The sequence below is a fragment of the Budorcas taxicolor genome, chromosome 15 (genome assembly GCF_023091745.1).
Source record: "Budorcas taxicolor isolate Tak-1 chromosome 15, Takin1.1, whole genome shotgun sequence".
Taxonomy (NCBI): Eukaryota; Metazoa; Chordata; class Mammalia; order Artiodactyla; family Bovidae; genus Budorcas; species Budorcas taxicolor.
The window spans coordinates 37,525,844-37,542,191 of NC_068924.1; the positions used below are offsets into that span (position 1 = coordinate 37,525,844).

The 16,348-nt window shown below is 42.8% G+C and overlaps 1 protein-coding gene across 1 annotated transcript in view; it reads right to left on the reverse strand.

Annotated features, from left to right (window-relative positions):
• Positions 1 to 8,626, reverse strand: part of PDE3B (phosphodiesterase 3B) — a 177,609-nt gene extending 168,983 nt beyond the window's left edge. The window contains exon 1 of the mRNA XM_052652560.1: positions 7,649 to 8,626. Coding sequence (XP_052508520.1) covers positions 7,649 to 8,626 — 978 coding nt within the window. The remainder of the gene's footprint in view (positions 1 to 7,648) is intronic.
• Positions 8,627 to 16,348: the final 7,722 nt, after the last annotated feature.

Consider the following 16,348-nt stretch of genomic DNA (forward strand, 5'->3'; position numbering starts at 1 on the left):
CAGACTCATACACATAGTGAAATTTGATATAGGACAGAGGCAGCACTGCTGATAAATGGAAAATAAACTTTTCAGTGAACTGTGTTGACGTAAGTGGGTATATGGGTTAAAAATTAGCTATGTGGGTAAAAAATGAGCTAGGACCTCTATATCACATTATACACGTAAATTAATTCTAGGTGGATGAAAACTATTTGAAAGGCAAAAGTTTAAAACTCTGTAAAAACAACACAAGTGTCTATTTTATGACTTCCAATAGGGAAGACACAGAGGGTCTCACACCATTAGAGGGCAAGACTAGTAGCCTTGATAATATCAAAAATAAGAACCTCAGTTTCAAAGACACCATGAAAACTGGAAGAAGATATTTGCAACAAAATAACCAATAAAAGATTATGTCCAAAATATATAAAGAACTCATGAACTAAGAAAAAAAAAAACTCTGAAGTTTTAAAACAGCAAAAGACGTGAACACATAATCCCTGAATAATAAATGCACTCCATAAACATAAAATATATTCAGCCTTATTAAGTAACTAGAAAAATGCAAATTAAAATCACAAAGTAATACACTTCACACTCTATTAGACAAACAAAAATTCAAGTCAGTAAATAGGAATCACTGGTTCAAGGGCATTCTCATTCTCTACTAGCAAAATATAAATTGTGTGACCATTCTGAAAAACAATTCAGCTTCCCAGAGGGTCTTAGTTTTCTACAGCTACGTGTATGGGTTGAACCCCGTCCCTTAAAAAAGGATATACTAAAGTCCTAACTCTCAATACCTTAGCATGTGACTTCATTTGGAAATAAGGTCTTTACAGAGGTGATCAGATTAAAATGAGGTGGTTAGGATGTAGGCCCTAGTCCAATATGACTGGGGTCCTTATAAAAAGGGTAAATTGAGGCACAGAGACAGGGCACAGAGGGAAGACTGTAAGAAGAGACATGGGGAGAGTGCCATGTGACGATGAAGGCAGAGATGGGGTGACAAATCGAAAGGCTGGAAAATGCCAAACATCGCCAGGAAAACCAGCAGAAGGTGGGACACGGCACAGATCCTCCCGCAGAGTCCTCAGAAGGAGCCAACGCGGGGACAGTCTGACCTTGGCTTTCTAGACTCCAGAACTGTGAGACAATAAGCTTCTGTTATTTAAGCCACCCATGCAAACTGTTAGTCGTTAATGCAAACTAATACATTCCAGTAACAAATTACCACAAACTCAGTCACATAAAACTGAGTTATCATCTTACAGTCTGACACAGGTCTCACTAAGTTAAAATCAAAGTGCTGGAAGGGCTGCCACTTTTGAGGACTTGGAAAAATCCACTTCCCTGTCTCTTCTGCCTTCAAGAACCTGCCTGCTTTCTCTGGCTCCTGGCCTTCTCCCACTGTCAAAGCTAAAGGTAGACTGAGTCTCACTTTATATTACCCCAATCCTATTTCCATTGTCACTTCTCCTTCTCCAATCTCTTCTGCTTTCCTCTTTCATTTTTTAAGGAAGATGTGATTACATAGGGTCTAAAAAGATAAGCCTGGATAACCTCCCCACCTCAAGGTCCTTAACTTAATCCTATCTGCAAAGTTTCCTTGCTACATAAGGTAACATACCCACAAATTCCAGGGATTATTACATGGACACCTTTGGGGTACCATTATTCAGCCTACCACACATAGTAAAGTTGAATATGAACATACCTCGTTGTTGTTTAGTCGCTAAGTCATGTCTGACTCTTTGAGACCCCATGGACTGCAGCCTGCCAGGCTCCTCTGTCCATGGGATTTTCCAGGCAAGAATACTGGAGTGGCTTGCCATTTCCTTCTCCAGGGGATCTTCCCAACGCAGGGATCAAACCCAAGTCTCCTACATTGGCAGGCATATTCTTTACCACTGAGCCACCAGGAAAGCCTTACAACTTAGCAATTCTAGATGCATGCATGCACCTAGGAGACATCTACAAAAAATTTCACAGCAGCATTGTAGATAATAGCAAACAACTGAAAACCACCCACAGGTCCATGAACAGTGGAATGGATAAATTTTATTATGGCCGTAAGATGAAGTACTATTCGGCATTGAAAAATGAACTACATCTATCCACATCAACATGAATGAATCTCAAAAGTCAAACAAAAAAGTTACAGAAAAATTCATATAGCATGATTCTGTTTATTAAGGTTCAAAAGCAGACAATACTGACAACATATTATTTCTATTATGTAAATGTCATTGCTCAGTCGTGTCCAACTCTTTGCAACCCTATGGAGTACAGCCTGCCAGTCTCCTCTGCTAAAGGGATTTTCCAGGCAAGAATACTGGAGCAGGTAGCCATTCCCTTCTCCAAGGGATCCTCCCACCCCAGGGATCAAACCCACATCTCCTTTGTCTCCTGCACTGCAGGCAGATCGTTTACCACTGAACCACTGGGGAAGCCCATGTTCAGGGGAGTTATAAAGCCAAGCAAAGGAATGAATAGCAAAAAATAAATCAAGATAAATGTATTGTCTCTGGGACAGAGAAAAGGGGATGCAAAAGAGGTCAGCACAAAGGAAATGAGTGGTAAATACTTGATATTTTTCTTTTTTGTCTTATTTTCTTCCTTAAACCATATTTAAAATATATATATGTACAGTCTTTTATGTATGGCATTTCTCATTAACAAATATAAATGCTAACTAACTTTAAAATATGCTGAAAGCAAGTTTTACAAAATGTAAGGAAGCCACCAAATCATGTACTCTATCTGATAGAGGAGGGAAAATCTTTAAGGATAAGATACCTTCCAGGTAAATCAATACTGGAGAAAAAGTTTTAGGCTATAGAAGAGGAAGTGGGAAAAACTCCTCTTCCCCAAATTCCAAGAACAGACTTCCAACAATCTCATAAATAAACATGAATCAGCTTGTAAATGATACGCTGAACAATGTTATAAACTGCCAGGAACTGCCCACAGACAGAACCCAGCTCTACTAAAGTTTTGCTTGGCTAACACAGTTGTCCAGTTTGTTTTGTTCAAACTGAAAGCCCTTAGGTAAGGCAGGGAACAGTCCATTCACTTCCATTCTTCCTCACCTCCCCTCCTTCCTCAACATACAACGTAAATAGGCTCTGTGTCTGAAAGCACCTGAGTTTGAGTCCAGCTGCATCCTAATAAGTCACCCTGAAATAACAATATCAGGTACCAAGTTTACCTACAAGGTCATCATGAACTATGTGATTTCAAGAGTACCTCCTGTCTCTCACTTCCCTTTCTCTCCCACCACTACCAGGGACATTGTTGATCAAGTAATTGGAGATGGCTGGCAAATTAAGTACAGCCTTGGAAAACTATGACCATAGGTGCACATGCTCTTTACAGCAAGTACTAGGGGAATTTGGAGTCAAGAGGAAGCTGCTAGTCCTGAATCCCAATAATATCTCATGTCATAACCTAGAAACAATATTCTTTCTCCAGAGCTGAATTTTTTTCCTTTCTATAAATCTCTTCTCTCTTTTCTCTCTTCTATATCTATATAAACGTGCTAATTTCTAGACAAACTTTTCCAGCATGCATAGATTCTTTCTGCTTTAGGAAAGGTTTAAAAAGGCAGGAGAAATCGCTAAGGAAACAGGCTGACTTGGTAACTGAAAGAGAACAAGGAAAAAGAATCAGAAAAGGGCCTGCCACTGAGAAGGATTTAAAAAATCAGAGGACATGAAAAACAAACTTCACTAAACTTGACTAAAGCCAAAGTTTTACTTATGGCTGGCCCTGTTTACCTTCCACTCTGTATGGGAAAACAAACTATGGAGATGTTACTATTTCATGTGGTATAATGAAAATACTCTCTCACACATCATCACATCACTGCTCCACATGACTTGTCAACTTTTATTTTTAAACACAGCCAACTCTGCTATGACGCAGTTTTGTTCTCAGCTTATACACTTAATTTGAGCATCCCTTTGGTATCGAAAGGCTTCTTAATCTTAACACATTTTAATACATTTCTTAAAGGAGATTTCAATCAGTGTGAATGGTAAAAGCAAAAGAAAAACTCTACATACACATCAGGCACAATAAGCAGTCCTCAAACAGCTAGAGCCATGGATGGATGCGGGGAAAGGGTATTCCATTAAGTTCTAACAGCTTTTTTAAAAAACAAAACACAAGGCTAAAAACAGACTATTATGGGCTGTCCAAGTAAGGGTCAAGGGCACGAACCTTATTCTGTGTACAATGAAAAGCCATAAGACATTTCTGAAACAGAGCAAGTGATTTGATAAAAATCTGCTTTTGAACGATAACTCTGATGGCAAGGTACATATAATATTTACAAAATAAAGCATAAAAAACACTATGCAGGCTGATGTTTCATTGTAAAATATTAACATGAAATTAGAATTGGCCAAATTTCACAGTATTCTTTAAAAAATCCATAGAAGGTTATGCCTTTAGGGGAATAAATAATCACTTAAACTAAAATCTTTTTAAAACCTTCATACTACATGTGTATCCTTTTTCAAATAAAATTAACACTTTAAATAATATTTAGGTGCTTTAAGGCCACAGAATTTTTAAATATTTACCTAACCATTTAGAAAGCACTCAGCATTTTAGGTATAGAAAAATATCTCACAAACAGACTAACCTCGTATTTACCTAGTCCATCACACATAAAATGATCTGGTTTACAGCTGAAATCTCCACTGTAGAAAGTATAGTTAGACACAGAAATGTAGTTTGTTAAATTCTGGTCAAAGTATCTCATGTAAGCAACTAAAAAAAATTTTTTTTTAACTTCCTATTAGTTTCAGCTGAGTCTTGGCAAATATACTACAAACTTAGTGCTTCTTTCCATTAACCCAAGGAGGAACATAGTCAGCAGAAACTAAACATTAAACCTAACTGTGAAAATCACATTTTACAAACATATGCTATTATGCTTCAATACTGTATCCAACATAAGAATCTAAATGTTAAAAATTACTTAACATCTACTTTCACACAATTAAAAACATTTTTATTGACATGAGTTTTCAATGCTTTTCAAAAATGTTCATAAATGTTTAAATTCGTACGGAAATGAAAGTGTAATAAATTTATCAATCCAAAAACGAATGTCCACATATAGGGGTTAAAAGAAAAGTTCTTTCTACTAAAAAATACGGACTATTTCTTCATATTTTTCAGTTATCATACCTTGGAAAACATAGGCTAGCAATATCAACATTAAACATTTAAGTAAAACTTCAAGATCTATTAACTTGTGAAGTTTTATTTATACTTTCATTTGTAGCTTACAAAAAATGTAAACTAACTAAAAGAAATGAGTTCTAGAATTGAAAGGTGGATCCCCTTATTTGACAGGAGACTGAGACTCAGCAAGGCTCACCAACTTTTCCAATAAGACAGTAGACCCAAGACTCTACCCTTGAATATCTATGAATCCAGGGCACTTTCCCCAATATCAGCTTCCACCCAGAACCGTTTGTCTCCCTTCATGTTCTGAAACAAGAGAGTGACTTTACAATGATCACATACAAAGTTTAGCACTTTTAAAATTAGAAAATCTCTTAATCTTTTACTTCTATAAAAGGATAGGTTTCCACTTAATTTCTTTCACATAATGTACATGCAAACAAAACCACAGATCCACTGCTGAACTTCAGGAAAAAAGCATAAGTAAAAATTTTTGTTATTACAATGTCTGCCAAGTTAAAAACATCTAGTAGTTTCTAGTATTGCCAGAAGATTATAGTTTGACACTGAACATTAGCTAACCATATATAAACCCCTGAACTATTAGCATATACTTAAGACCCCCCCCCAAAAAAAATGTTCCTATTCATAGTGGAATGTGTGGTTTTCTGTACTAATAAAATATGCCCTTTTTAAAAAGCACAAATTGTATTTTCCGCTAATACAAAAACAATTAAAGCTACCTAACATAACAATGCCGCACCTGGTTAACTGTTGAAAAAAGGTTGCTGTGATGGAAAGAGCACCAAACCAGAAATTTTCAATCAATAAGATAACAGCCATAATTCACTACTCCAACCAACACATTACAATTATGTTAAACTGTAATACTACTACGCTCAGGAAAACTGTCTACCAGTGTAATGAAACTATGCTAAAACACTTTTCTGGTGTTAAAAAAATGCAATCTATTCACAAAAAGTCAAATGTCCAATGTTATTCCTGTCTATGAAAATAGTTGATATGACTTTTCTCTACAGTGAATCTTCTCCTGGGCATTGTCTACTATTATCACTGGTAGTAAACTGAGAAAACAAAAGACATGATATTTTTTGAACAATTTTTTTCAAGCATCTGACCAAACACAGACCACAAAAGCGGCCTCTGAAAACACTTTTCAGGAAGCAAGGTGTTTGTCTCTTTGAGCACTACAGATAGTGTAGTAGTTTATAGATTATATTGAAGAGCAAAGAGCAAAAAAAATCAGAATTAGTAACAATAAGAAATTTCTGTTTCAGATATATTAGGTCCCCAGTGTAAAATGTATCACTAATCAAAAAGTCTGAAAACCAAGGGTATAAATTCCTACTTGCCCATTTAAGCAAACCTCTACTTTTATCCTCTTAGCTGCTTAGAAGAAGGCATTGAAAACTGAAAAATCTAGGTTCAAATCCCAGCACTTCCACTGTTGATGATAATATGTGAAGTTGTGTAATCTCTATAAGCCTCAGTTTGCTCATCTCTAACGAGGTTAATGTCATCTACTATACTGTGTCCTTGTGAAGGTTTAAGACAATACAAGTACTTCCCACTTGTATTGAGTAAAATCCTCAGTGAACAGTAGCTATATTTAGTGAGTTTCTTCCTAAGGTAGAACAGGTAAGATTTCCCTAGGCTATAAAAAGAAACTCTTTCCCTAATGATGATTTCAATTCCTTAAAAAAAAAAAATGTAAACCTACAGGAAAATAAATTGTAAATGTTTTTGGTATATTTCCAAACATTACTAAGACTAAAGGTTAAATTGTTACAACATTCTCCTAATTATGCAACAAACACACAGGACCACGAGTTAGTCTGTAAAAGATTATATTAGCTTATTACTGCTGAAATTTGGGGTGGGGGTGGGGGAAGAAACCTCTTAAAATTATCCCCAACGGTCTTTTCATCTAAGTTAACAAGTCTCTGTTCCAAAACTCATCACTTTTCTATTAATTGTAAGACCTAAGATTTGTCCTCTCTATTATCAAGAATAATGAAATCACCCTGATTAAAATTCGCACATCTATATATATATATTCACTCATTCTAACGGCTGTATGTTATCTTTGAGGGAAACAGCACCATTATTACAGCAACAAATAAATGACACCAAAATTACATTCTTCAAATAATTCGCTTCATTCTTCTGAGAACGCATCTACTGCATACACAAACTCTTTAAAAAGTGTAGCATGCTTAGTCTGCTATTTCATTTCTATTCAAAGATAAATGGTATTTCTGCGTTTTTTTGTTTTTCTAAGCTTCCTGTATTTTAGGAGTTATTTCCAGAATAAAACTTTTCTTTTTTCTTTTTTTTTACCCTGGAAGTAAACAAGCTTTCAAACGCACTAATTCAATTCGGGAACTGAAGCGATAAAACCGCCCTCCTTTCCTTAGCAAACCTTGCCTTTCTGGAAACATACCTGTTCTCTCGAGATGCAAGGCAAAGAAGGTCTCCTGAACATTTTGCAACTGCCATAGTAACCGCCTGAAGTTTCTCCGAATGACACGCAGCTGGACCTCCTCCGGGGTCTGATCACAGGCACTTTTTCTTCCGCGGTACTGGACAACTGAGGTTGCTGGGGAGCTTCCCTGATTTGAAAGAAGTGATCCAGCCCCAGGGCCAGCAGGCAGCCGACGCCCCCCACCAGGCAGGACAGCAGGGGCCGGAGGGCTGGAGGCAGCGCCCCAAGGCTCGTGAAGGACACCCACCAGACGAAGCTGGAGAAGAGCAGCACCACGATGCTGTGCCGGAGTCTCCCCGGCTGCGCGAGCGTCAGCAAGCCCACGCAGCTCAGCACCAAGAACCACCGGCCCGCCACCGCTGGGGGTGTGTGCGGGACCGGGGCCCCGGCGTCTCCGTCCCCCCGAGGCCAGGATTCCCACTGCCCCACCAAGAAGTCCCCCAGGTAACAGCAGGCGGGGAGTGCCAGCAGCCACCAGGAGCCGCCGCCGCTCCGGCCCGGCCCGGCGCCCCGCTTGGTCCGGGTCAGGAAGCAGGTGAGGAAGAAGAAGGCACAGGCGATGCTGAAGAGGGGGCTGAGGCTGTGCGAGCAGACGCTCAGCAGGGTCCGCAACCGGGCGGCCCCGGCAGCCCAGCTCTCGGGCCCCGAGCCGAGCAGCAGGGCGAGGACAAAGGCGGCCAAGGCGCCCAGCGAGAGGCGCGCCCGGGAGAAGGGGGAGCCGCGGCGCGGCTGCTGAGGGGAGGCGGGCGGCGGCAGCAGCAGCTCCACGTTGCAGAAGCGGCAGAGGTGGAAGAAGAAGCCGCGCGGAGGGTCCTGCCGCAGGGGGCTCACGCAGCCCTTCACGTAGCCGTTCCTCACACTCTCGGGGGGCGAGGCGGCCCCGTCCGGCGGCGGCGGGGACCGCATGGCTTTGGCGTCTCGCTCGTCCCTCCTCATGGCCGGGACGCCCGGTGGCCGCGGGGGCTCGGCACGCCCCGCTCGGACCGCAGCGGCCGCCCGCGCTCCCTCCCGCCTGGCCCCCACGCTCGGAGCGCCCCCCGGCTCGGCGGCGCGTCAGGGCTGCGCCCGCCGCCGCGGCCCGGGGTCCCCGCCGCGCGGGTGGAGGAGCGGCGGGGTCCGGGACATGCTGGCTGAGAAAGAGGGGCGGAGGGGGCTCCTCTCCGGGACGTCGGCGGCCGGACCCCTCCCCCTTCCTGTTCCCCGGGGCACTTCTTGGGACTGGAGCGTCGGCGTCGCCTCCCGGCTCCCGCGGGCTGCAACAGTTACCTCTCGGCCCCAGCCTGGTCCGTTGGGCGCGCGAGCGGCGGGCGGGCGCTCCTCCCCCGCCGCTGCCCCGGCCGGGTGCGCGCCCCGCCTGCCCGCCCGCCTGCGCGCGCCCGCGCCCCGGCCCGTCCGGCAGCCAAGGGCGCCGCCGCTCCTGCCGGCCGCCTGCCCCATCGCGGGCTGGGGACCCCAGCCGTCTCAGCGTGCCCAGACTGGGGAGAGCGCGGCTTGCGGCCGCCCGGAGACCGATCTAGGTTGGGAGGGATAGGAGGGATCCTTTTCGGATAGAAAGGGGCAAGCCCGCCATCCTGGGATCCCCCCAGGTGCTCAGGTTCCTTTGGGGTAAGTCACAGACCTCAGGCAAGCTCCGACAGGTCACCACGGGGGGCGTAGGGAAAGAGGGCGCTTATGGTCCCCAAGGGGAGTGCCCAGTAGAGAAACCGAGTTGAGGTGGGGAGGCGACGGGTCCCGCCTTTACTCCCATCCCAGTTTGGGGTGGACCCTTGGGCTGTCCGAGCCGAGCTGCGACCTGGTAAGTGCCAGTCCCCACCAAAGTCATGGGGAAGAAGCCTTGATCACTGTGGCTAGGTCTGTCCTCAACAGCAGCGTGGATTCTTGGGCCATGCAGCAGGCCCTTGCAGTGGCGCTTTAGGGAGGAGCACGCACGTGGAGCGTTCCCTGGGAGCATCCTAGTCGGTATTACCGAGTTTGTCTTCCTCAGGGAGGAGCTACCGTCCCATCGTCCCTGCACCCTTGCCAAACTAACAGTGGGTCCACATCTGTTTCTGCCTCAGCAAGCATGGAAAATCTGTTGTGGAAAAGATCTTCCCACATTGAAGGCTTTTCTCTGTAACTACATATTGGGGGTGGAGGGAATGGGAGGATTAGGAGTTCACTCCAAGACCATTGCCAGGTTTGGATCAGTTGGCCGTGAAAGAAGCCAAATAAGATGCTATCTGTGAATTACTGATGAAACTAGCTACATGTGGGAAACACGGACTCGAAAGCGGGAAAAACTGCTGTACGGAAGGGACTGCTCTGGAATCTCACCAATCATAACTATCTTAGTGACTGAACTGTGTTTCCCTCCTCCAAAACTCTCCCTTGCACCTCATGACAGGCCTGCATTTCTCAAAGAGCTAATTCCACATTTTTCCAGGGAGATGTGAAACCTTACTGTGTGGTAAATCCCACAAACAGGCCCATTTTTCACCAATTAATCTTTGCCCACAGCCAAGACCATTTTTGTATATGGTCATAGTTCACATGCATAGCAGAAATCACAGTGAAATTAGCACAAGAATTGGACCAAGATGAAAAAAGACCAGAATTTTTGTCTGCCTCTTAGATAAAGGAAAAAATATGTAACAGAGTTTTCAAATTAATTACTCAAATGCTTGCCCTAAGAGATGAAAATCCATGGGGTCTTTTTTTTCACCAGGACAGTTGAAATTCTTTTTAAAAATATCTCATTTCAACAGCACTCTGCAAATACATTTTTAAATGTATTTAAAAATAAACAGGACTCATCATTACCAGTCAAAGAGTAAATTAGGAAGCTTGATGGATACATGTTGAGCTTGTACAGAAGGGCATGGCAAGCTAGTGTCAGCGTCACTGAAATGCCCATTATAAATTCTCATTGGAAATAATAAATTGCTCTGGTATAATAAATTCAGATTAAAGTTTTTGTTAATAAATACAGTTGTTATCATTATTACTGTTGTTTTAAAAGCTTAGGTTATCATCTGAAGTAGGATAGGCATGGTAATGGAAATAGTGGTAAACTAGAAATCCATTTCATTGTTTCTAGTCATGGCCCAGCCATTCATACCCCAGCATTAAGCAAGTCATGTAACTTTTACAGGCCTCAGTGTCCACAGTTATAAAGTGAAGCAACTTCATTTTGATGATCTTAAAATCACTTCCAGTTTTAAAAAGCTGTGATATATAGGCATTTTTAGGATCCAAGTATTGCTAAGAGTAATAAATAAGGCAGAGCACCAAAGAATTGATGCATTCAAACTGTGTTGCTAGAGAAGACTCCTGAGAGTCCCTTGGACTGCAAGGAGATCAAGCCAGTCAATCTCAAGGGGAATCAACTCGGAATACTCATTGGAAGGACTGAAGCTGAAGCTTCAGTATTTTGGTCATCTGATGCGAACAGCCAGCTCATTGGAAAAGTCCCTGATGCTAGGAAAGACTGAGGGCAGAAGGAGAAGAGGGTGTCAGAGGATAAGATGACTGGATGGTATTACCCATGCAATGGACATGAACTTGGGCAAACTGAGAGATAGAGAGGGACAGGGAAGCCTGGCATGCTGCAGTCCATGAGATCGCAGAGTTGAACACGACTGGGTGACTGAACAACAACAATTGCTACGAGCAACCTTTGAATTATTCATACCACCAAACTAAAGCAAACTCTGTGTTGACAAAGATAAAGGATTTGTATCCAAGGACTATTATCTGGAAAATAAAATGCAAAGTCCTCTTCATACTTCCCAGTTCTTCTCTGAACCAATTCCAGCACTGAGAAGATTGCAAAATAAAATGTAAGGACATGCCCAAAGACCATCAGTTTACTTAACTAAAAGTGGAAGTGTTAGTCACTCAGTTGTGTCAACTCTTTGTGACCCCATGGACTGTAGCCCACCAGGCTCCACTGTACATGGGATTCTCCAAGCAAGAATACTGGAGAGGGTAGCCATTCCCTTCTCCAGGGGATCTTCTCAACCCAGAGATGAACCCAGGTCTCCTGCATTGCAGGCAGATTCTTTACCGTCTGAGCCACCAGGGAAGAATGCCATGAACAGAGGACCCTGGTGGGCTACAGTGCATAGGGTCACAAAGAGTCGGACATGGCTGAGCAACTAAAGCGTTCACTTACTTAACTAAAAATATGAATCAGCTAGCTATGTTTATTGGAGAAGGCAATGGCACCCCACTCCAGTACTCTTGCCTGGAAAATCCCATGGACGGAGGAGCCTGGTGGGCTGCAGTCCATGGGGTCGCTAAGAGTTGGACACGACTGAAGCCACTTAGCAGCAGCAGCAGCAGCTATGTTTATAGCAACTCCCTTCTCTCTTTACAGTTTTTATCAGAGATTATTAGTAGGTCACATGTCTTAGAGTTCAAATTATTTATTCTTTTGCCAGTTTTAAGCAACCAATAGAATTATTTAGCTCCTGTCTTTGGGTTTAAGAATGTACGAATATTATCTGTTGTGAAAAAAAAAAAAAAAAAGACCTAAAGTGATAACATACCTTTGACTTTTCTCAACCATCTCTACCTCAGCCTCATTTTTACCTGACTTTGCCTTCCCTCATGTCTTGACACATAATCACCCCACTGGACTCATTCTCCCAGTTTACTGATCCCTCACATAGGATCCTGGTGCTTACCACCCAGCTCCTGAGTCCTTCTCGTGCAGTGCAACCCCTGTCTACTTCTGTATTCTGAATAGGAGGTCCTTGCCCTCAAACCCGGAAGACCCAGTTTTCCCACGTGCCCCAGTTTATAGGATGAGACTTTTGTTTTGTTTTCCATAATAGGTCCCCATACCAATAAGCTTCCAATGCTGCAATTAATTATGGAAGAACTAAAATCCTGCCTAGGTCTTTCCAGTGTCAGGGCCAAAAGCTCTGCCCATAAACAGTAGTCTACTGGTAAGGACCCAATTGGTGGGCCTTCTAGATGCCACTGCCTGCCCACCTATCTAACCTTACAGGCACCAAATGAGATGTCCCATTGCTGGGCTCAACCCAAATGTTAGAACACTTGGTTTTTCATTTGGGACCTCTGGGTCTCACCATTCCTTGTTTGGAAAATGCTCTCTCTGTGAATTCTCTTGTTCTCTCCTTTGTCCTCAAAGAAGCCAAAATCACACATGACCTCTTCTTAGGTCTTAGCAACTCCTCCCCACTTATTCTGTCCTCTGATAAGTCTTAACTCCTCATTCTTATACCTTGTGCTTTCAGTCTCTTTTTTAAAAGAAGACAGGATTATTTCCTAAACTCTAAAATCCAGATGTAAAGAAAATCCATTTCTAGAGCAGGATTCCGAGAAACTCCCTTCCAAAATTAAAAATTTTAAATGGATCTTAGCCCCTACACATATTGGTGATCATATTATCATGGAATATAAGTAGGAAAGGGTGGGTAAAGGTGAATGGATGAGGGCTAAGACTCTGTCCAGTCACTATCACTGTTCCATGATCGAGTGACTTCTCAGGTTCTGACTCCTCAGCTCAATTTATGGAGGAGCCTCTAAAGATTTGCTAGTTCAGTTCAGTTCAGTCGCTCAGTCGTGTCCGACTCTTTGTGACCCCATGAACCGCAGCACGCCAGGCCTCCCTGTCCATCACCATCTCCCGGAGTTCACTCAGACTCACGTCCATCGAGTCCGTGATGCCATCCAGCCGTCTCACCCTCGGTCGTCCCCTTCTCCTCCTGCCCCCAATCCCTTCCAGCATCAGAGTCTTTTTCAATGAGTCAACTCTTCGCATGAGGTGGCCAAAGTACTGGAGCTTCAGCTTTAGCATCATTCCTTCCAAAGAAATCTCAGGGCTGATCTCCTTCAGAATGGACTGGTTGGATCTCCTTGCAGTCCAAGGGACTCTCAAGAGTCTTCTCCAACACCACACTTCAAAAGCATCAATTCTTCGGCGCTCAGCTATCTTCACAGTCCAATTCTCACATCCATACATGACCACAGGAAAAACCATAGCCTTGACTAGACGGACCTTAGTCAGCAAAGTAATGTCTCTGCTTTTGAATATACTATCTAGGTTGGTCATAACTTTTCTTCCAAGGAGTAAGCGTCTTTTAATTTCATGGCTGCAGTCACCATCTGCAGTGATTTTGGAGACCAAAAAAATAAAGTCTGACACTGTTTCCACTATTTCCCCATCTATTTCCCATGAAGTGATGGGATCAGATGCCATGATCTTTGTTTTCTGAATGTTGAGCTTTAAGCCAACTTTTTCACTCTCCTCTTTCACTTTCATCAAGAGGCTTTTTAGCTCCTCTTCACTTTCTGCCATAAGGGTGGTGTCATCTGCATATCTGAGGTTCTTGATATTTCTCCTGGAAATCTTGATTCCAGCTTGTGCTTCTTCCAGTCCAGCGTTTCCCATGAGGTACTCTGCATAGAAGTTAAATAAGCAGGGTGACAATATACAGCCTTGACATACTCCTTTTCCTATTTGGAACCAGTCTGTTGTTCCATGTCCAGTTCTAACTGTTGCTTCCTGACCTGCATACAGATTTCTCAAGAGGCAGGTTAGGTGGTCTGGTATTCCCATCTCGTTCAGAATTTTCCACAGTTTATTGTGATCCACACAGACAAAGGCTTTGGCATAGTCAATAAAGCAGAAATAGATATTTTTCTTGAACTCTCTTGCTTTTTCCATGATCCAGTGGATGTTGGCAATTTGATCTTTGGTTCCTCTGCCTTTTCTAAAACCAGCTTGAACATCTGGAAGTTCATGGTTCACGTATTGCTGAAGCCTGGCTTGGAGAATTTTGAGCATTACTTTACCAGCATGTGAGATGAGTGCAATTGTGAAGTAGTTTGAGCGTTGTTTGGCATTGCCTTTCTTTGGGATTGGAATGAAAACTGACCTTTTCCAGTCCTGTGGCCACTGCTGAGTTTTCCAAATTTGCTGGCATATTGAGTGCAGCACTTTCACAGCATAATCTTTCAGGATTTGAAACAGCTCAACTGGAATTCCATCACCTCCACTAGCTTTGTTCGTAGTGATGCTTTCTAAGGCCCACTTGACTTCACATTCCAAGATGTCTGGCTCTAGATTAGTGATCAGTTGAATAGTAGCAGATAAAGATTATCAGTTCTTTAAGAGCTTTTAAAATTACTGTTCTTATTCTGTTTTGTCACCTCTCAACCCTAGTTTTCAAATTTCTTCAAAATAAATGTTATGCAAATAAAAGCAGACTTGTTATTGAAGTGGGCTTCCCTGAAGTGGCTCAGATGGTAAAGAAACCTCCTGCAATGCAGGAGACCTGGATTCGATCCCTGGGTCGGAAAGATCCCCTGGAGAAGGAAGTGGCAACCCACTCCAGTATTCTTGCCTGGAGAATTCCATGGACAGAGAAGACTTGCAGGCTACAGTCAGTCCATGCAGGTGGCAAACAGTTGGACCAGACTGTGTGACAAACACCATTATTGAAGTGATGTCCTGGGTCAGGGCCTGACTACTAGCAGGTCTCTGACACCTCCTACTCTGATCCAAAGCCCCTCTTTGGAATCCTTGGGCCAAGAGAAAGGAAGAAAGTAGAGAAGGAAGGAAACAAAGAAGGGAAGGAGGGAGGAAGGGAAAGAAAAGGGAAAAAAATTTTGGAAGGGAGGGAGGGAAAGATGGGGGAAAGAAAGAAAGGGAGGGAGAGAGGGAGGAAAGAAAGGAAGAAAGAGAAAGGAGGAAGGGAAGAAGGAAGGAAGATTTAAAACCTCTGAAATAGACTATAAAATGGATCTGAATTGGATTTTGGAAGTGCTTAGGACTGCGTTCTCTTTCTAAAATGTAACTTTTCAGAATTCAGTAATAAAGCAATGCTAATTTTTCAGGGATAAAGATATAAAGCAGTCTGAAAAAGAAATGTTCATGAATAGCCAGTAAATTAAGCAGTGTCTTTGAGATTCCAAATTCCAAAACTAGAGCAGTTTCTAAAGATAGGAGAAAACTTTAAAGGGTATTGAAAGAAAGAAAAAAAATAACGTTTTCAAACTTATATTTGAAAACAAAAAGATTGGCTTTCCTCTGGAAAGAAAGGTATATTCTATTCCTCTGGTATAGAATGGATCACTCTGTTTTCAATATGCAGTGGCAGTTGCCTAAGTGTATTAATACTACCTATTTTCCTTCCAGCTAATACTCATCTCAGAATCTGCACCTCACTTTGACTCACTGTTTAGATCATCTCAACAAGTATTTATTGATTGCCCTCTATATGCAGAGCGTCATGCTAGATGCTAGTCAGAACAATTAAAAACTTCTGTATAAACTTCTAGAAGCTTCCTCAAGATGCAGTTTCATGTGGGAGGTAGGATGGCCTTGAGTTTGAGTGAACTCAGGGAGTTGGTGATGGACCGGGAGGCCTGGCGTGCTGTGATTCATGGGGTCGCAAAGAGTTGGACACAACTGAGCGACTGAACTGAACTGAGGGCCTATGTACATAGATTATTAAAGAGCAAAGAGAATACATTATTAAAAAAAAAAAAAAAACTGTTGGGAACTGCGCTTGAGAACTATTAAAGAAGGAGTCATTCTTCTCTGGAGTCTCCCTCCTGTGTGGTCGTCTCACCTCGTTTCCAAGTTTTGTCCTCTCCCCAGTATCAGTCTGGATGGCTGTCTTCCTCCCTCTCTCCCCTCTGCCT